The following is a 21,405-nucleotide window of genomic DNA, read 5'->3' as shown; positions in this document are numbered from 1 at the left end:
AGGAGGAAGAAGAAGAAGAAGAAGTTAAGATGGTCCAGCGCGGGCAGCATCAGCACCGCAGCCGGAGGTGATGACCTGCTCAAGGCCACCCGCTCCCAACCTCTTAGACCGGAGAGGAGAACCACTCTTCTTATTTTCCGTTGCTCTCTTTTCTCTCTTTCCACTTCTCCCGGCTCTCCCTCCCTCCTTCCTTCCGACTCCCTCTCGCTCGCTCCCTTTCCCGGCCAGCCTGTCCTCTCTTCCTGTTCTCCGCTCCAGGACTGGTTCTCCCTTTCTCCCTTGCTCTCTCTCCTGCCCCGTGCTCGAGGCCCTTAATGTCAACTTCCCGCCCGGTCCTTTCGTCGAGCGCTCTTCCCGTTCGATCGCGTTGAAAAATGTCCCCTTGGTGAAACGCTCGTCTTACAATTAATGTTGCTCTCCGCGGCGGCCCCGACCGAACCGCCCTGCGCAAGATGTTCAGCTTTCGGCAGGGACATCTTTGCGAAGGCCCCACGGCCGCCGACCAAACGGCCCGCAAAATTCAAACGGACATGGAATTTTAATGGTCGATTAAGCTACACACTCGCGTCTATCATCGCGAGCTTGTACTCGCTGGCTCCGCTGGCCGTCCCCACCGCTTTACGATGCACCGCAACAACTCGTAAAGCGGCTGATATCGCTCGCCTTAATCTGCTTGCACCGCGAAAGCATTCCCCGGCCGAGGAATGCGCCGCGCCGGTACCGTCCTCCCACCGGCGAGAACTCGCCTGGTTTCTCGTTACGCCGCCGCCACTAATTCGATCGATCGTTTTTCCCGATCCCCTTCGCTGTCTTTCCCTCTGCGTTTGGACGACGAATTTTCGAGCCGCTGCTCATTGGAGCACTGCTGCACAGCTTCCTTCGAACTGAAGTGACGGGTGACCGTGTGAAATTCCAATAGAGCGACGGAGGATACCTGTAGCACGACGGAATTCGTTACAAGCTAAGGATTCCTCTGCCCGACACACGGCCTTTATCGTTTCCGCCAAAGCACCTACACCCTTCCTCATCGCATACCTCGCAGACCCGATCGGACGAGAAGCGCCGTTCGTTGCGCGGCAGCCCACTAATTCCAGCCGGGGCCCAGGAACTAGAGATCGCCTTCTGGGATCGTGCCAGCCGACCGTAATTTGCCGAATCTATTTGCAGTATCGTCGCAAATTACACCAATCAAATTCACTTTTTACCCACCCCCCGCGACCGTGCCGTGCACGCCAGGTCCCTTCCCCGAGATTAATTAATACCGATCGGGTTCAGAGGTTTGTTAGCTGCTTTAAGTTGGAACGGTCGACGTGGCCGCGTCTCGAGATACGGATCTGCAGGGGCAACATTCATTAAGCGATCAAGGTCGCGGGGGGGTAGCGGGGAGAGAGAGAGAGAGAGAGAGAGAGAGAGAGAAAGGGAGGAGATACCAGAGGAGTGCTCCTAGCCCGTTTAGTCTTCCGCGTATTCCGCTGATTGCTGAATGGGTGTGATGGTGGCTTGCATACGGAAACGCTGGCTCACGGATCGGTCACGCAGGGAACAGAAACCTCGTCGCCAGCTTAATCTCGCCGCGTAGAAGCGTAGACGGGTATTTCACGCGTGTCCCTCTGCCTATCTGATGTTTAATAAGCGGCGGGTCAACTGGAGTCAATCGTGCAGCTGTGTCCACTACACAGAGCTAGCAGCTATTACCTCCTCTCATTATCGCTGGCCTCTTGATGTGCACGCGTCCGCCCCCGCCATCGCGGCTTCAGATCCTACTGCTGGTTTCGCGACCGCCTCCCGGTAATTTTTCTTAATTGAAACGTCACCCGCGATACCGACGCGACGCAGCCTGACGCGTCCTTTGCACGCGCCATGGAAAAGCCGCTGGAAACGCTTGCGGCCGTCAGTTTTCCAACAGTGAACGCCGCGCACCGATCCCCGCGCGGCACCTTTCTCACTCGCTTCCGTCTGTTCTCTTTTGCAGCGCGGAATGACGAGGTAGACAACGAGAGCCGAACCGCGAACTTCACCGAGGCCGTGGCTGAAAATCTGAACGCAGGTAAGCGATATCACCACCTGACTCGATCCCTCTGCGAAACGCTGTCGCTCCGCCTTCGAGCACCCTTCCGCGTTGCTCCAGCGGTTCAGCGCCCGGGCCGCGGATAGAGGGACAAGAGACATCGTCCGCTAGTTACTGGAGCGAATTCAATTAAGAACGTTCACGGAGAATGACACAGGAAGTCCCGGAACTTAATCGTCAGACCTGACAAGTACACGGCGCAGGAATCGTGCGGCGAGCATTTCACGCGGAGAAGTAAAGGCGATAAATAGCGCGGCTAAAGTTTCGAGGCATTCCCGCGCGGGGCATTCCGTTCTCGGAACCGCGTCCTCCCGCAAAGAAAGCGATCGGGGGGCCCGATTTTTGCGAGCCGCGGCGGGAATGCCGGGGCCCGCTCGTGACCGAGGATCGTTCCGCTGGCGCAACAATGGTGCTAAGCCGCGAATGCTCGCCGCTTTACGACGTATGGCCCGTCCTTCGACCGGTGAAAGTCCCCAGGAATTCGCCCTCGATCGTGTTGCGAACTTCACATTGAGATACACGCCGTGACGTGTCACGAACCCGTTCGGCACCGGTAATGAACGGCTCGTGTCCGCCGCGGGACGAAAACGAGCAACGCGGAGGCCCCGCCGTCTATCTCTTAGATGCCGTGGTCACGATTCTCATTCCTCGCATACTTCTCGCCCCCGACGGTTTCCTCCGGAGCAAAGGTTCCGGTCCCCGATCGCCCCGACGTGACCGGGGAAATATCCTCCCCGCCTGCGAATCGGCCGGTTTCGCCGTCGTCCGCCGCAGCCCTCTGCGCCTCGCCGTTCCGCCAGGCAGGTCTGAAATGGAACGTCAATTTCCGACTCGTCGAGCACCGCGCAAATACGCTGTCCACCTTTCTCCCCCCGTCCCCTCGCCCCCGGCTTATCGACGTTAGTCATCGCGCGCACCCTTTCCCTCTCTTATCTATCGGCGATTGCCCGTGAAGTGGAGAGAAGCGTGCGATAAGCCGCGATTGTAACGTTGTCGCATTAAAAATGCCATTTTCACGCGATGGGACTGATGTCACTGATCGAAATCGTTGGTGGAGTGGCTAGGTAAAGTGGTTTATTATCGGTGAAGGTGATGTTGTCGTTCAGGGAGTCGTTGCGCAATGCAAACTCCGAACGTGCAAAGAGATCTATTTACCGCGGCAAGCAGCGGCGGATTTAAGGAAAACGGCACAGGTGGCAAACATTCTGGGACACCCTGCATACATAATGTTATTTATTTTTTTTTTTTCTTTACACGGGACGAAGCCTAGTATATACACAGGGAAGTATCATGCAATAGTGTATAGATCGAGAGAAATTAAAATAAAAACAACAACAAAAATACGCGTGTGTGGTATGAAAATTATGGAAAACAAAGAAAATATAGTGTTTAGATAAAATGATTATTATTATTAGTAGTAGTAGTATTGTTATTATTCATAAACGGGTTAAAGCCCATTACGTAACAAGAGTACGTAGCACTTTGTGTGTGCATAGATTGAATAAGAAAATAAATCTATATAAATACATAATATATCAAGATATATCTAACTGTGAAAGAAAAATCGAAAATAAAGATGAAAAATGAAAAATGAAAAATGAAAAATGAAAAATGAAGAATGAAAATAGAAAGTATAAGGAAAGTGAAAGTGAAGGTAACAGTTAAAGTAAAAGTAAAACTATACCATTTAGTTTTAATTTTAGTCACGTTAACGGATTTTGATCGTTCACATCTAGCATTCTGTATAATTTCCTCTTTAATATATCGGCAGATTCATGAAAAAAAAAATTAATTGAATCAGCGTATAAGTTTACTTGAAATCATAAATTGTTTCTGGAAGATGGTGCCCTGTTAAATCCGCCACTGCCAGCGAGACCATTGAATTCTTTATAAGCTGCGCATTCAAACCTGGATCTCATCCCCCAACAACGTTTCGACTGATCCTCCTAAGGAAATTGGAAATCAGATCGAGCAGCTCGCCGGAAAATCGAGGAATCGGCTTCTTCCTTCCACGCGCGAACTAAGAGAACCATGCAGGATGAAACGAGGAAGCGCGCAGCGGCCGTGCGAATAAAAAGCGAGGCGGGCATCGAACCTCGTTGGAATCGATATCGACTCGCGTTGCTCGCGAGCCATATTATTTCCGTCGGCTGCGCGCTTCTTTTCGCGCGGCGACTGACGCGGCTTTCCCGTAAAAAATTAATTGGATAAGATTCCCGAGGTGTGATTCGCTTCCTACTCGAGCCGCTCCCACGAGCCGGCGTCGTCGGGCGTCCAGAGGCACGCACGACGAGCCGCCAGCTTCAATGCCAATGTTTCCGCATTCTGCAGTCTTATTCCCGACTGCGGAGTATTCCCTGTCCAGCGTCGGGAAAAATCCAAGGGCCCGACGCGGCGCTCGCCGTGTCGAAAGCTTAACGCGATAGTTTGAAAGCCTGCAACGCGCGCCGCTATCCTTCGCGGCCGTTCGCCGCCCGAGATCGCAAGCACCGGCGAAGCTTGAGCAGGGAAGGAGAGGAGAAACTGTTATGCACACCCGAGTCAGGGTTAACCCTTGGCGAACGGCTAGACTTTTACCGACCTGAACTTTAACGCAGCCTTGCAGCTTGATTTATGCGTGCCTCGAGGACGAGGAACGGAGCGTATGAATTCTGGCGAAAAGGAAACCGGAATGAGGGATTTTAATAACGTTATCTCGCGTCTAGCGTAGTTTTCTGCCGAGTCGACTCGCTTGTTCAAATCGAGCTTCTTTGAATAGTCTTATTCACATGCGAAGGCTTCCTGCCTTTCTTACTCGGAAATGCATCGTAGGAAAAATTGAAACGTAATGCACGGAGTGTTTACACTGTTGTAAGCCATACGTGCTCGTTAGAACGTCTGCGATGGAGGTAGATATTGCGTAGACGGGACCAGTCGCTCTCTTTTCGCGTCTGACCACGTACGCGCCGCGTCTACTTACACTTCACGGTTAGCCTTCTGACGTCAGCATCTGCGAAACGGCCGCGTCCGAGACGACGTCTCGGCCGAAAACTACTGCGCCCCCGAAAGGTTAACTCAGTGGCCCTTTAACCCGGCGACGATGGAGCCGAGCGAAGGAAATAATGTGGGAACCACGCGATCGCTCGAAACCTGGGCGTGCAGAAACGAGGTAACGGAATCAACCTTTTCAATTCATCACCGAATCACCAGCGATCTAGCGATCCAGCTCGCCGAGCCGCTAATTAGGGGCCTGATTATTCCACCGACGATTCGTCGCCGCGAACGGACCTGGCAGTCTCGATTCTCCACGCCTTTCGCTCGACTGTTGTTGGTAAACACTGGATACGAATATTATCTGATAACGCGGATCTCGCGCGATCCACGCTATATTCCTTGGACGAGAGGGAAATTTGATAGCCGCTAAGTGGTTCTTCTGTGTGGGGAGAGCCATCGAGGCAGAAGCTATACAATGAAACGCGCTAAGAAGATCCTTGACGATCATTCGGCCGGTGAAGAAGAGGCGGAAGTTAAACGTGACGGATAGCCGTTGGAGCGGAGCTCGGCTGAAAATAACGCGATTCCTCGCGTCGTATTTTAGGATTCCTTTCTTTTTCGCGACCGCGACACCGCGGAACCAGGCGTGCTCGAGCGAAAAAGCGCGCGGGGAGAGGAACCGATTCCTCGTGATGTAACGCGCGAATCAGAGTGTGAGATCGCCTAGCAAAAACGGATTTCGCAACGCGGCTAACCAGATCCGGCCTCCCTTATCGAATATTCCACGGTGCTGGACGCCCGAGAGGGACACCGACGGTGTTTACACGACGAATTACCCGCAAATAACGCGACCGCAGCTGGGAATTAGTTTCCACGCGAGGTTCTTGCGCAGCAGGATCGAAACCATTTCTTCTTTCCTTCCATGCACCTGACTGGGCTCTCGTTTGGGGCGTTAAGGGGTAATGCCACGGTAGAGCCCGGAAGAGCAGCCTGATTTTGAGATTTATTTATGCGAGAATAGTGAATGGAATACAAAATCTGTTTGACGGCCTTTATTGTACATACCTTGAAGTATGATCACAATTTTTTTAAAAAATTTTAAAAATAAAATGACGGCGTGACAGCTCAACAAAAGAAGCTTCTTCTAAAAAACAGGGTTCCGCGGCCGGAAAGATTTGTGCTCCATTTTTTGACCTAGAACAAAAAACCAAACATTTTTGAGTTCTATATAAGATTATCTCGGGAAGTATACGAGGGAATTAAAAAATACTGTTTTTTGTAAGAATGCTGCGTGTTTGAACAAAACGTTTCAACAATTTTTCGCGTCACTTTTTCTTCAATCGCGCAGCAAACTTACAAAACACAGTATTTTTTCATTTCCTCGTGTACTTCCCGAGATAATTTTATATAGAACTAAAAAATGTTTAGCTTTTTGTTCTGGATCAAAAATTGAAGGAGAAATCTCTCCGGCCGCGGTTTTTCAGAAGAAGTTTCTTTAGTCGAACTGTGCCGCCGCTATTTTGTGTAAAAATTTTTTTTAAAAATTGTGATCATACTTCAAGGTATGTACAATAAAGGCCTTCAAACAGATTTTGTATTCTATTCACTATACTCGCATAAAAAATTCTGAAAATCAGGCTGCCTTTCCGGGCTCTACAGTGGCATTACCCCTTAAAGATCACCGTGATCAGGCGATTTCCATAATTTGGAAATCATCCTTTCGCCTCGAGCATCAAAGTACACGGGGCAATAATGGGAATCGATACGAGCGATCCGTTGCTGCCTCTTAATTGGACGGTCGAGCGTCGTCCACGTTGTAGGCGCCTTTCAATTAAGCCGCGTCAATTAAAATCACGCTGGACAACTGGCGCAAATAGGCGGTTTCCCTCGCAGCATGCGAAACGTACGCGTGCAGGACGTGGCCGGCGAGGTCACTCGCAGATCTGCAACGTGATATTAACCCTTCAACGCGGTTCGGCGTATTAAGTTGCGTCCCACTTTTCTACGCCTAAGTATCCGGAGAAGACAATCGGTTTTTCGATGTACAAATCACCGGCCCCGAGCAGCCGGATAATGGGTCGAAATCGTTGTGCAATTAAGGACACGAAACCTTGCCGCTACCGCGCTGCCCGGCCTCCCCGTCCGCAGTACTTGGTCGCCCCGTTCGGTAGCCGTTGAGCAACCCAGCCGATCTCAAACGCGTAAAGACAATTAATTTCGTATCCGAGCAGATTAAAGCGCCGTGAAAAGCCGTCGCAAAGCCGCGCGATGATTTATAACCGCGCTATCGAGCGGCTCTACCGTTCTACTCCAATGACTCACTCCGCCTTTCGAGATAAAGAAAAGTCCGATATTTATCATGTAGATCGACCAGTCGCCCAATAAATTCGAGGCCCAACAATAGGAGGTAGTGGGCAGAAAGCGCGAAGTTCCACCGGCTGGGAAAAATAAAAGGAGACGCTCGATCATTCCAGTGCGATGACGCAGTGGACGGAGCGAAGGAACGCCATTGCGGGAGATAAAAATAACAATTAATAATCCACGTACAAGGCTTCGTACTTTCGAGACACGTCCGCGCGATTTGGATCTGCTGCTGTCAAGGACGAGTGGCTTCTAGGCGCACAGTGGCGAAATGGCCGATTCGGAATACCTGCGAGCAGAGAAAGAGAGCGCAGCGCGCGTGCCCGCTGTCGCGAGTAACGTGATTTCGCGCACGGCCTTTGCCGCGCATAACGATGTAATTTACGGTTGCAGTTGAAGTAACGCGCGGCTATCACGCTCGAACGACTGGAAAAACGACGAGCGTCCAGGTCCTTGAATTCGCGTCTCTCGTATCTGCTGCTACTTTCGATTTTATTTGACTCGCGGGACGGAGGGAGCTCCGGGAGGTATTGCCTCCGTGCAAACAGCGCGTCATTGCTGAAAAATTCCGCGCTGATCCGCAGTGCGTTCCGCCCACGCGAGATCGTCGGGGCTCCCATTTAACGCGACCACCATCTGGTCGTCCTTCGAATTCGAGCGCCGACACCCCCGCGCCGTATCTCGTGCCGCGATTTCGGTCCGTAAACCTTACCACGAAATCCAATCAAAGCTATCTGCCGATCGTCCCCGATAACTCGGCGGGTTCGCAAGGTTCCAATAATGGAACGGAGAGTGTACTTCCTGCTCTGAGTGTCTGGCACACTACGCGGCGCGGCTTGACTCATTGTCAGACACTTTGCACAGTTGACACACAGCTCCGGCGGATTAATCAGCCGGGGAACGTGTTCGTCGATAGCACGCGTCACTCAGATTAATAGTTCTCAACCTTCGGGTGACGGTGCTTTTCTCGCCAATTCCGACGTTCGGTGGAAGTCAGTCAGTCTTCCCGGAACGACTAGACCAGCTCTATTTCGAGCGACGGAGGAAAGGTGACGTAGGCAAAGCTTGTGGCTGGTGGTGCGCTTGGATTTCGAGAATCCACCTGTTCTGATACCTGGCATATTGTTTAACGAGAGCAGAGAGGGTGGAAAAGTGTCACGGTCTGCTAAGAGATTTTGAGGTGGTGAAGGTAGAAGGTGCGTATGGAAGTGAAGGTTGGATAGAAAAGGAGGAAAGGAAAGAAAGTGGGTGGAGTTTCGTCCAGGGGCTGCTAGTGAACTACTCGTCAGTGAGGCTTTTTTTTAAACAGTTCCATGTCCAGAAACATACAGTAATACTGATTGGCGACAATAAAGCATAGAAAGCAGCCATTCAATATAATATCCACCTCTACTGGTTCGTTTGCCAACGAATCTCATAGAGAAACTACGATGTCCTTACTGACTAGGTCTTAAACTCTATCCTTACTATCTAAAACAGGGGTGCACAGGGAGCCGTCTTTAGCGCCTAGCTGCGAGCAACCCGCCTGTCCCGTTGCTAAGGTTAGAATCGTAGAGGAGAACTGCAGTAGTGTACGTGCGTGCTCGTAGGCTCGTAGCGTAAGTATATACAGCTGGCTTCAAATTATACCAAATGCACGTACACTACTGCAGTTCGCCTCACCGATTCTTACCTTAGCAACGGGGCAGGCGGGTTGCTCGCAGCTAGGCGCTAAAAACGGCTCCCTGTGCACCCCTGAATTCTAACAGGTACTCAGTTGTCACCTAGGTGCATTGCACAGGATAGGAACTGGGGAAAAGTTTACTATAAAACAACAAACCCAGAACCGATAACTCGTCAGTGAGGCTTACCTAGCTGACTCTGCCGTAGACTCGGGGATGTTAGAAGTAGGACGAAACTGGTACTTGTACGTAGAAATCGGTAGTTGAGGGAGAACTTGCGAGAGAGCGAGGTCGGTGGAAAGGCCCTCTTGCGGCGATTACGGAGGTATCCCTACACTTTTATACCAGCGTTTCGTCAGCAATGCAGCGAGCTCGGCGAGGGTCGAAAGGGGGCACCGACAAAGTGCCAGGCTCGTCTCCGAAACTGCCCATAAAACTGCTCCCAACCTACTTTCCTCGGGCGAGGTACTTTTCCCGCCGGTATCGGGGAACCAGGAGGGTTTCGTAAGCGACGCGGCTTTAGGGACACCGCATCGAGCTCGGGGACCGAAAACGTGGCCGCGACACGTCGCCGTGGCCACCGTTTTATCCCTTCTCTCGTGCAGACGCATAACGCTTGAGATGTCTTGGTGCTAACCGCGGAAGCTGGCCTCGACGAGCAATGTCGTCCAGTCTTACGAGAGCCTTCTCACTGGCAAGAACGAGTCCTCTCTCTCTCTCTCCTTCTGCCACCCTTCGTCGCGAGTAGTCTCTCCTCTTCTCCGAATCGGTCCTCCAGGGCCGGTCGCGCGTGCCCGCGGACCCATCATGCGCGTTTTCGAGGCGCCGTTTCGAGGAGCGTCCGCGACGCTGGTCCTCAACGCTCGGCTTTTGAAGAAGTGATCGAGCCTGCGACTGGCCGCGTACAATCCACTCTCGAGATCGAGCAAGTGCCTGGAGAACGCGAGCCCGAGTTTAGTCTTCTAAACTGAAACAAGCGATCGGTATGGGAGCGCTCGCGAAGAAGCCCGACGCTGGCAGCTTCCTGCAGGAAGCCCGCCGCTTCGATGAAGTCGAGGTCAGTAGTTCCCTACGGTCGAACCGTAAGTCGCTTACGATCCGCGCCGCGAGGAGGAAGCGAATTCGTGGACATTCAGCTAGCCGGGACATTCTGCTGGGCCGCGCGATGACGAGTACGGTAAATAAGTCGCGTCGACGCAAGTGTTATGCGTTTCGTCGTAATGGCTTTATGTTTTATGCAACGTACGAAAATCCTAGTCAGCCATAACAAGATTTCACGGCTCTGCTACCAGACTCGCCGATGGAATCTACCCACGAGCGAGGCTCGGAGACGCGGACTTTGGAAGACACGCGAGCCGCTGACGGTCGGATTAAAATTCCTAGCCGAGTACAGATGCGGCTGTTGGTATGGAACGAAATCAGAGCGATCGAGCCCGCTGAAGCGGTCAGAACCAACGCGCGGAGCGTTCGAACCTAAGTAAAAACCGCTCGTCGTTTTAATTACCAGTGACACGCGTGTACCCGAGAGACGCGGCCGGGTCGCTGGAGCGCGCCTGTGTCCCCGCGATCGCACCATATTTGTACCGATATCGGGGATACCGAGCGTCGGAGTGTGCGCCGGTTGCGCGTAAACGCGAGTCGACAAGTGTCCGCCGCGCGCTCAGAACGCTGGAATGCGAAGCAAGTGCCGCTGAATTAAAACGTCTCCCGATGTGCGCCGGCCGAGACAGAGATTTCGCAAGCCCTCGAGACCTTCGCGGTGATCCTTGGCGACGAGGTGACCAAGAGCGTGCCTGGTAGACGCTCTGTGGCCACTGGCAACCTGATTGCCGTCGACGCGCGCCCGAACCCCCTACGAACTCTCCAGTCCAAGTTCATCCTCGACGTCCGAGCGATCAGAAAATCGCCGGCAGATGTTAGACACTCGCCGGGAATCCGATCGCCATCGACACGCGGCTAGAAACCAGCCGCGTCGACGGGAATTTCGCAGGCGGGCCGGGCGAACGCGGAAACCGGCGAGCGTGTAACTTGGCGAGCGATACAAGGGTTCTGTTTCTGTTAAATGGCCGGAACGCGGTCGGACGAAACAGGAAACTCGTAGGCGCTGTTCGTCTACGAATTACATAATACGCCGGCGCGTTCCCCGCTGCCAGTCAATGGAATTTCCGATGGCACGTGGCGTGGCATCGTAATATCGCGGGACACCGCGCCGCTCGCACGTGTATCGGCTGATTAGCTCCATCGAACAGCAGCCGGCCGAGGAATGTTGATCAGCAGCGCGCGGTTTATTAGCGGCCAATAAAACCGCGCTCTCGACGGAAAAGCGGCACGCGAGCGCGAGTCAACCGTGAAACCGTCTACCTCGTTTCCATTCTCAAAAAGTCGGAAAGCGGAGGGAAAAATAAAATGCGCTAAGAAATGTGCCGGATTAAAGGGGGAGCCTGATGCAGCGGGGCGAAGAAACCTATTTTTTTTTGCATAAATCAATAGTTGAAATATTAAAGCGGATATAGTTGGTTTTGCTGCAAAGCACCCGGTTACCAGAAAACTTGAAATGTGTTTTTCTCGAAACGACAGTTTTACAAATTGCGGGCAATGTAACTCCGAAAATATTCAACCAATCGACTTGACCCCGTGCACGGATATTTGTGAACATTTTCTTCACAGAGCTTAGCTATTGGCATAATGATATTGTTTAAATAAATTACTTTTTTTACACATTGAAGGCAAAAATTCGTTGGGAAGAGTGAACTGTTTTTCAAGAGGCCGTCATTTGTTCAATTTTGCATCTTTTAAGTTATGAATTTATACGACTTGTGCGTGCACCCATAAGCTAAACAGAAATTGCTCGAGTTTTAGTTTCAAATGAGTACAGTAGACGCTGCGTTGCCCGCAGTGGAACACTTGCGTCGCCAACGGACTGGACATAAGCCCGTATAACTCTGTTACTTGCCGCTCTTTTTTAATACAATTTTTTCTTTATCTACCTTAATCTGACAATACAATATCCTGAAAGTTTCAGAGAGATCGATTAAATACTTTCTTTTAAAAAAATTCCCGAAAAATGCCTGGATTTTCAGCTGGTTACACCAGGCGTCGTCGTGCATGAAACGCGAGCAACGCGCGATTCGGCTTGCAGATTAACGAAACCACGCGTGCTATTTCAAATGCCAACTCTTACCAGCTACGTGCAGCGCGAACTCTCCATAACTGAAAGTCCGGTGAAAATTGGAAAGACGGTTCCTATGCGTCGCGGCGCAAGTGAAACGCGGAAGTATTAAAAATCGCCGTTAACCCAGACTGACGCGATTCGAAAGGTATTTTGAAATATCACTGCAGTCGCGCGTTTTCCGCGATCCCGAGCGAAATAGCGGCACGACACGCCCGGCCCAGGAGCGCAGATAACGCCTGTGCGCGCGGTTTTTATCAGTGGGTGCGCGTTAGAATGTAGAAATCCTTGGCTACGAGCGATCAGGTCGGCCGCGAGGGAACCGCGGATCCGCGAGTGATCGCGGCAGCTCGCGATGCTCGTGCGGACAGTGAGGGACAAGCTGGACCGTCGCGCGTGAAAGCAAATGCGAGCAGCTTCGACGGGGTTGAAGTAGTCGGATCCCTGGCTTTCGACGAGCACCAAAGTTCACGCAGGATCGCGGCTATAGCGGAGGGACAATCGTGGAAAATCACGCGACCCTCTTGGAGCTCTTATTACGAAAGTGGCAGGTGACGGGGTTTTTCTTTACTTTTTCTTCTCTCTCTCTCTCTCTGGAATCTCTGTGCGATGGAATTCCGTGAACGTTCGAGTCCTCCTATCAGTGGCCTTCGTTGGAAAAATCTGACCACAGTTGCACGCGAAGCGTAACGGCTAAAGCACGTAGAGATAGAGCAGCGCCGAACTAAATGGGAATATCTCAATTGCTGGCTCTGACGCAGATTAAGATTCCTGCGTCACGCCTCGGCGTTCGCTCCCCCGGCAGCGATAAACGCGGAATCAATGTTGAAGAAACTATTCTAAGTCCGTGTAACGCTTGCCCGATGCCTTCGTTTTTCCTTTGAAAACCCTCGGTGCTCTTATCGCAGTCGTACGTTACATTCTATTAAACGATCCCCTCCGCTACCGCCTGGAATGCCGCGGCGTCGATGCATATTTGAACTGCTCGAACGGATCAACGTTCGCTGGGGAGATCGCGAGGCAGCGGGGCGCGTTGCAACATCGTTCGGTTCTACGGGCGCCGAATTTTACGCACGAGCGTCGAACATTATCGGGGTGAATGGAAATTCGCGCCGCGGTGCTCGGTCTACCTGGATCGCTCGCCTTATCTGGAAGTAAAGCAGCTCCCGTGGCTCGAGGATTGGCAATCGCCCGGCTGTAAACGCGTGATTGATCGCGAGCTTTCCTCGTAAACAAAGGCTGCTCGGTATATTCCGGCGCGCAACCAGCCGCGAAAGATCGAGTGCGAGCTCGATCCACGGATAATCAAAGCCTCGTATCATCCACTCGCAGATCCAGCGTTAATAAAATCCAGAGTTACGGGGCAATGTCGTCTGGGATCCGCGTTTATCGCGGGCAGTTGCATCCGCGCTGGATGGGACAGTGATACCGCGAGATAAAACCCGGCTGGAACGCGAGCGAAACATTAGCATCGGAATACTATCTGAAACGGCTCGTACGCACCCGGAAGCCTCGGGCCACGGTAATCGTTTCGAGGTTTCAGAACCCGTACGGTGGGCTCGCGCGTCTCAGAGCCAACGGTTGTTCGCGTCCGCCTCGGGTCCTCGCCGCGTGAAACGACCAACGATCACCAACGGCGTTACGCGTGTGATTTCAGAGACGGTAAATGGTAGGATGGACAACTGCGGAGGCGGTCAGCGCCTGCCCCCGGACGGGGACGAATTTCCAGCCGCGTACCAGGAGTTCGGCGGCGGCAGCCAGCAGTACCGATTCGTGACGACCGCGACGACCGCGAGGGCGTCGACGATGACCGCGAACGGCGAGCCGTTCGTCAGCAACGACGGCTTCAAGCTGATCGAGAGCAGCGTGGTCGCCGCGGGCAGCATCATCCTGCCCGACAGCAGGGTCAGCCTGGCGGCCGTGGAGAGCGTCTGCCAGGAGGTGAGCAAGGTCAGCCTGCCGAACATCGAGATAAACGGCAAGGCGACCGTCGAGACTGTCTGCCAGGAGAGCGTCTCGCCTCGGGAGACCCGCGTCGACGATGGCAAGCCGTACGTCTCGGACGACTTCGTTAAGAAGGCTGCGTCCGTGACCAACTACACCAGCTACGGGAACCAGGGTAACGGGAACGTGGTGGTGTCCGAGAAGAAGATCGAAATTACTGGGTACTATCACAAAGACGTGCCAGTTATCGAGGACGCGAAGGATCAGGCCGAGAAGGAGACCGTGGACGCTCCACCGCCTTTGCCGCTCACGGGTAAGGATTCGTCCGTTGGATTGTCCTGTAGGTGGAATTCACGGCGATCTTCTTCGAGCACGCTCTCCAGTCTTGCTTCGTTTTGTGTAGCGACTAAGTCACGCTTCCAACGCGCTAGTACCTATAAGCTGAAACTCATGTGTGCCGTCTTCGACCCCTTACCGCTTTTACGACCCGGCTGTGCTCCCTCCACCCAAAATACAGCAACTTCCTTGAACGATTTTAGACGCTGTTCCATTTCTATCAGGTCCACCAAAGCTGGAGACGGGCCACTTGTACGCGAGGAACGTGCCCAGCCTGGAGCCGCCGCAGAGGAAGTTCTCGTTGAACGGCGAGCTCTGGAGGCAGGACGACAAGTCCGAGAGGTCCGTCAGGGACAAGATCGCCATGTTCTCGTCGCAGAGCAGCCTGGACGGCCCTCTGTTCCCTAGCGCGGTGACAGTGACCGCCGCGACCAGCAACGGCAGACGGCTGTCCAAGTACAAGTCCACCGAGGATGTGTGCAGCGACGAGAAGAGTCCTGGCCAGAAGGAGAGGGCCTCCTTCTTCGCGGACAGGACGCAGAGCTCCTTCGATCTGACCGACTCCGGGAGGAACGTCGGTCCAGATTCCGGGAGAAAGTACGGGCAAAGGTCTCCCGGCGTGGCTCAGAGTCCTTCGTCGACCTCGCCAACGATTCACGCGTCTAAAGCCTTCCCAATCGTGCCGCCAAAGCCGAGCGTCTCCACGACCATGTCGCTGATCAGCTCGACGCCCAAATCCCCGGTGAAAAGTTACTCCTCGTCGAGCGTGACGCCGCCTAGCAGCCCCCAGAACAACGTAGCTGTGCCCAGCCTCGGCAGCAATCAGAATTCACTGAGCCTGCCACTGAAACCCGTAGCGAACACCGCGCTGATCCGCGCCACCAGCTTCTCCGGGTCAATGCCATACGGCCAGGAGCGAAGCTCGACGGCGAACGACCTCTCGGCCAGCTCGCAAATCTCCAGGACGAATTCCTTGGCGTCCACGTTCAGGAGGCCCAGCGAGGACATCAGGAGGACCAGTCTAAATCAACTGATCGAGCAGAGGAGGAGATCGATATCGAAGCTGAGGGGACTGGTTATCCCTGAGAAGGAGACCATCCCCATCGACACGCCCATTGTCGATCTGCCCGAGATCAAGTCGCGGGACTCCATACTACTGCATCAGGTAAGCGTGTTTCTGTCACCTGAACCACGGATTATACAGTAAAGCTGTGACGAATATTTTTTCTGTGGCCTGTAGTTAGATTCTAGAGTAACAGGGGGATTAAGAGCTTTTAATATCTTTGCAGCTATCAAAAGCCAACATACAGGACAAGTGGGGCTCCCAAAGTTCCTTGGCGAGCAATACAAGTACGGCCAGCGTGCCCCTGAAAGCAACCACCTCCTTCAAGATGCCAGCCCCTCAGATACACTCCAAGTACTCCCCGGCGTTTAAACGAAAAAGCCTCGCGGTTTACGGCTCGGCCTCCGCCAACTCCTCCGTAAATGGCAGCGCCGTGAGAACCCCCCAGCCCGCGACACCGACGTCGACTCCGTCGCTCTCCGAGCCACCGAAAAGTCTAGAGAGCATCTGCAGTCCAACGAGGAGCGACTACAGCTTCGAGTTCGCGTCGACGGCCAGCTCGCCCGAAGGACTGCGAAACAGACCGAAAGCCGCGCAGAGGAAGGCGCGAATGGACTACGACGACTCGGACAACGACTCCGCGGTCAGCAGCTCGCAGAGCAGCATCTCCAGAGGCTTCAGCCCCCCGATATCGCCGGTCCCATCGGAGCGATCCACCGTTTCGTCCGAGAGGTCCTACATCTCCACGGAGACCAACTATCTACGGCGATCTCTTATTATGGATAGTCCTACCAGGGCGTACGGCAGAGAGTCAAGCACGGTGGAGTTCAGCGGCAGATCAAGCATCATGAGTGACAGAACGTTCGCCTCTGAGAGATCCTCGTCCAGCAGCAGCAGTTCCGATCCCCGATCGCCGCAGCCGCCGGAGTCGAACGGCAGGAGCTCTCAGATTCCACAGAGGCAACTGAAACGGTCCAACAGCACCGAGACGAACTGCAGCACCTCCTCGACTCTCACCTCTGGGTCGCAAGCGAGCGCGGAGTCTCTGTCCAGACGGGTGTTGAAGCCCCAGAGCGTCGAGGCGATCAATCGAAAGAACATCCTGGCGAGCGCCAGATGCAGAAGCGGAAGGGACCTGAATGGATCGCCACTGATTCAGAGGAAGTTCCCTGACGACGGGCACCACTCGACGGAGAACGGTGGCGACGGGCACCAGATGAGCAGAGTTAAGGCTGTTCCGACCACGCAGGACATCAAGATCGCTTTTATAGAGGTGACGGACACGTTCGTGGAGAACGAACCGTTCGAGAAGGAGGCGGAGGAGCCGAAGCTACCTCCGAAGAGGAGCGTGCCGCCGCCAGTTGTGCGACCACCCAAGTCCGAGATGCTGGAGCCCTCGAACGACCTGAAGAATTGGGTACGCACGGAAGCGAAGGCTTTGGCTAGGTCTGCCGAAATGAAGGCGGCGAATAAGGTCGAGAGGAAGGCCCAGGAAAAGGAAGTTAGCTCTGTGAGTAACGTGCTGAAGAACAACAAGTCAGCGGCGGTGGAGGAACAGCAACTGGGCTCGATCGATAGGCCAGTAAATAGAAACGTGGATGAAATTGACTCGGGAATGAAGGAAGCCTCGAAGCAACGAAGCAGACCGAGCGCAACCCCTAAGAAGCCTCCGGAGGACCAGAACGATCTCTTAACGATTCTCACGACCAAAAGCAGAACCAGGTCGGCGATACACGTGGACGACGGCAGCTTTGGGAGATCAAAGAGCCAGATGAGCCTGGAGGATATCCTGAGCGTGAAGGCGGACGTGAAACTGTCGCGCGCTCAAAGTGTCGAGGAGAGAACCGAGAAGATCGCTACTCAAAACAGACCTCTGTGGGAGTCGAGGGACAATCGATACGCCAGGAGAAGTTCGACGAACGCGAACGAGTGCTGGAACGAGGAGAAGCCGTTCGTCTCGAAGATACCGACGCTGGGGAAGCCTAGGCTGGCCGACAGCGGTGACGAGATGACGGAAGTGGAGAAGCCCAAGTCCACGGTGTCGAAGATCCCGACCACCAGGAATCTTGGTCGAAGGAGCGCCAGCGTGACGGACATGAAGAAGGCGCTGGAGAAGGTGGAGGTGAACTCGGCGCAGCATCAGAGCGTTGGTCCTGCTCATAATCGCTTCCCGAGCCTGGACAGCAGCGTCGACGAGAACGTCTCTCCGTTGGGAACGGACATGGACACGGACAGGTGCTGCAGCGAGCAATTCGGAAGCATCAGCTCGTTGGCCAGCAGCACGAGTCTGATCTCCCAGCAGGAACTGGCGCAGCTTGTGGAGGAAGCGAGTCTGGAGGAAGCTCGGGGTGCTCACGACGTAATCGTTGTGCTACTTCATAAAGAAAACCCCACTGGGAGTGTTGGCATCACGCTAGCCGGGGGAGCCGACTGCGAGGTGAAGGAGATCACGGTCCATCGGGTGCTGGTTCATTCCATAGCGGACAAGGACGGCCGCGTGCAGAGGGGAGACAGGATCCTGAGTATAAACGGAAGGAGTACTCGCGGCCTTACGCACAGGGAGAGCCTGGCGGTGCTGAAGCAGCCCAGGTCGGAGGTCGTTCTGGTCGTCTCTCGTGCGAGGAACGAGGAGGGCTGCAAGCTGAAGTCACGAACCGCGAGCGTCGAAACTATCATCGAAGGTGAGGCCAGAGATTCGACTGGGGATCTAGTGGGGTGAATGGTGATATTCTGGAGGAACCGGTCTAGTCTGGTCAAAGGTTTGTTCTTTCACGACGATTGAAGCTGCTTTTTGTTTGAAGGATTCGAGACGAATGGTGTCGCAGAGGATACTGCTTGGGGACCGCCCTCGGTTGTTGCGGTCTACAAAGACGGAGCTGGCTTGGGATTCAGCCTCGAAGGGGGCAAAGACAGCCCCCTTGGGGACAGGCCATTGGTAATTAAGAAAATATTCACCGGTACGTTTCACCTAATATTAATTCGGACTTTAATATCCACGAGCAAATAAATGGTAACGATTACTCTTATCCCGTAGGAGGTGCTGCCGAAAAGACAGGTGCCCTGAAGGCGGGGGACCAATTATTAGAAGTGAATGGTAATGACGTGACCCGAATGTCAAGGATCGAAGCGTGGTCTCTGATGAAGAAACTACACGACGGCGAAGTAAACCTCCTAGTCAGGCACCCTGCCACCAAATCATCGTGAATGGTAGTCAATTAAAGTGATCGTGTCGTGGGAACTATCGTGGGACTCGCGATAGGATACGACTGTGTCTCTGAATATTACTACAAGACGCTTGGTACGATTTAGCCAAGTTCGAACCTGAAGAGTATAACGACTTCATAACTGTCAAGAATCTTTTGCTAAATCGGGTTGAACGATCCAATGCCTAATTGTATCGACGATCCACGAGCGAATCTCGCGTCTGGGAATACGTTTCGCCGCAAATATTTAGCTCGTCCTGTCTTACTTCCACAGTAACGGATATTTTGTTGAAATGCTACTTAGGTTTCGTGCTTGCGTAGCGAGATAACACTGTTCGATGATTGCTTGGATACCTCGGTTTTCAGGGAGATCCTTTCCCTTCTCTTCCTTTTTGTTACGGTATCCATTGGCTATCATTCGTAAGTTTCAGCATTGTTTTTCAATACGTCTAATTGTGTTGCGAAAGGAGGAACGCTTTTCCTAATTACCTAGTACTAGCCGTCACTACAATCGTAACGATGAAAACAGCGCGTGTACATTGACGCGCTTCTATCTTACAGTCTTGTGTAATACAACGTTATGACGTGAATGGAGAGGAGGATTTGTAAATAAGAATAATGTGCAAACATTCGAGATGCAATTGATCTAGAAAAATGTCGAATATAATATAAAAAAAAAAGAGGAAGAAATGTTAATATAACACGCATTACGTTGCTGAAGTATTTAAATGTAGACTGACACTCGTTTCTAGATTTGCATTTGTTAAAAATCGTGCTGTGATATGTATGTGTGTTAATATGAAACTAACAGGCGTTGAATAGAATGAATCCGCAATAACGAAACATTTTAATCTAACATAGGTAATTACGAGGTATTCGATTAATCGCTTGGTATCCTTGATGTTATGTATGCTTCCCCCTCCCCCATACATATTTTCTATACATGATTTATGAGTAGAAAACTCTATAATGTAACTTTTCTCCATAATAAATCGTGCAGTCGACATGCAAAGATCTTGGTGACTTTTCTAGGACCGTCGGAACATTTTTAGGAGCCTTCGAAGAGGATGGAAAAGCGAAATGCACAAGTTACGAAAACATAACACGTTTAATGATTTAATTGTACATATTTGGTGAACACTAATGCGTACACATTGTGAATTTTATGAAATATCATTAATATATTCAACGAAATCAATACCAATAATATTTCTGGGGTACACGATCCTCTTTGATACCCATCGCATCCATAATGTCCATTTCGAATGTCTTCAACTTAGCCTGGACATCGGTAAGATAATGGAATAATAATTACTCGTAATAAGCCACCGACGTAAGACTACGATTCACGCATACCTCGAATGTGATTTTTAGCACCTCCTTCTCGATAGTATCCTTAGACTGTTCTATATACACATCGGGACTTTTGTAATCTATCGTTTCCGCGCTCGATGGGGGAATAGGAATTATTCTACCAGTTCTGCTAGAGACTCGCACGTGTTCACCTTCTTCCGTATACCGCCATTCTACGGGAGTAGATGCCCTGAAATATATACATGCCCGTAAATGCATCCATAGGCTGATCTCTTGCAACAAGAACCGTGTCACGCTTACAGATCACCAGGATCCACCAATTGGACTTGACAGGTGACTAACAGTGGCTGTTCGACCTGACTATAAATGCCGGGGAAAGTTTTGCTTTTACCTATACATTCTAATTTTGTATTAAGCCCTTCGACAATGATCCAGTTTCTCTCTTGTATAATATCCTTCACTATACCCTGTTTGCCTTTATCGGCACCAGCTAATACTTCCACCTGAAAGAATTGTACTTTAACACGCCGCAGTAACCCGCTAAGTGTATGTATCTCTGGCAAATAGCATACACGATCTCCACGGAAGAAACTCCACTGTTTAATGGGCTCGATGTGAACAAGTTTCTGACGTTGGTGAGGCAAATTGTCCATAGCGTACCCCTGTGTCCATGGTCGATGGATAGAGAAATAAAGATTCTTGCGCTGTATTGTGCGTGGAAGATACTGCGGCTTCCCACGAGGTGTTCTCCAATATACCTGCGAGTGTAATATGTGCGTTACAAATAGAGCAGTAACAAACAAGGAGAGCACGTAAATAATCGAAGGCAAGTTGAATCAGTTGCTTACTTTTTCTGTAACACGGTTTATGTACCGGTCTGGTAAGTTTGCATACTTCTTAGACCAGTCACCTATCCTTGCAAGCAAAGTAGCCGTGAGTTTCATTGTTTATAATTATGGGTTGAGGAATCAAGTTTAAGCCGACAAGACGGTATTCTAAAGCATAAACAAGCATAGAACCAAGAAGCCAAGTAATTCTCTGACGAACCGAACGATAAATATGCACCACAGGTGTCACCACGATCCAAATCCTTGGAACAGTTTTACACCGTTTATGGGCGAATTCCACTTACGCCCAAATCGCTCGTGAATTTCATTAGGGTCGGTTTCCTTATACGCGACTGGACGCATCGTCAAGAATTTCAAAATCGATTTTCTCGGAAATGAAGCGCAATATTAAAAAATTTTATTCCTTTTTCTCGACTTATTTACTTGTTATAAGTCGAAAAGAAAGAGTAACTTTTTTTCATTACG

At 51.9% G+C, this 21,405-nt stretch overlaps 2 protein-coding genes across 6 annotated transcripts in view; one reads left to right on the top strand and one right to left on the bottom strand.

Moving 5' to 3' along the window:
* Nucleotides 1-19,790, top strand: part of Bbg (PDZ domain-containing protein big bang) — a 50,028-nt gene extending 30,238 nt beyond the window's left edge. For 2 of the 5 annotated variants that reach the window (XM_076819945.1, XM_076819943.1), the window contains 6 exons: nucleotides 1,973-2,047; nucleotides 13,890-14,489; nucleotides 14,716-15,677; nucleotides 15,802-18,256; nucleotides 18,377-18,532; nucleotides 18,610-19,790. In XM_076819945.1, the coding sequence (XP_076676060.1) occupies nucleotides 1,973-2,047; nucleotides 13,890-14,489; nucleotides 14,716-15,677; nucleotides 15,802-18,256; nucleotides 18,377-18,532; nucleotides 18,610-18,779 (4,418 nt within the window). In that variant the 3' untranslated portion in view covers nucleotides 18,780-19,790. The remainder of the gene's footprint in view (nucleotides 1-1,972; nucleotides 2,048-13,889; nucleotides 14,490-14,715; nucleotides 15,678-15,801; nucleotides 18,257-18,376; nucleotides 18,533-18,609) is intronic. The other 3 variants (XM_076819946.1, XM_076819944.1, XM_076819947.1) reach the window with 3 other exon arrangements.
* Nucleotides 19,791-19,867: 77 nt separating this feature from the next.
* Nucleotides 19,868-21,124, bottom strand: Mrpl24 (mitochondrial ribosomal protein L24). The gene is made up of 5 exons (XM_076819990.1): nucleotides 20,941-21,124; nucleotides 20,665-20,850; nucleotides 20,393-20,595; nucleotides 20,135-20,321; nucleotides 19,868-20,059 (listed from the first exon to the last, which is right to left on the bottom strand). The coding sequence occupies exons 1-5, from the start codon at nucleotides 21,034-21,036 to the stop codon at nucleotides 19,973-19,975; spliced, it is 759 nt and encodes a 252-aa protein (XP_076676105.1). The 5' UTR covers nucleotides 21,037-21,124; the 3' UTR covers nucleotides 19,868-19,972.
* Between the last annotated feature and the right edge of the window lie 281 nt (nucleotides 21,125-21,405).

Source organism: Andrena cerasifolii, chromosome 9, assembly GCF_050908995.1.
Source record: "Andrena cerasifolii isolate SP2316 chromosome 9, iyAndCera1_principal, whole genome shotgun sequence".
Classification (NCBI taxonomy): domain Eukaryota; kingdom Metazoa; phylum Arthropoda; class Insecta; order Hymenoptera; family Andrenidae; genus Andrena; species Andrena cerasifolii.
Note: the sequence above shows the minus strand (reverse complement) of the source record. Positions and strands in the feature narration are given on the sequence as shown.

Bases quoted from the DNA above. Each gene is read 5' to 3' on its own strand.
- Mrpl24 (XM_076819990.1), bottom strand. From the start codon at position 21,036: ATGAAACTCACGGCTACTTTGCTTGCAAGGATAGGTGACTGGTCTAAG. The intron at 20,596-20,664 runs GTATGCTATTTG...CAATTCTTTCAG, and splicing joins GTTTCTTCCGTGGAGATCGT to GTGGAAGTATTAGCTGGTGC. The intron at 20,322-20,392 runs GTAAGCGTGACA...TATATATTTCAG, and splicing joins TTGGTGGATCCTGGTGATCT to GGCATCTACTCCCGTAGAAT.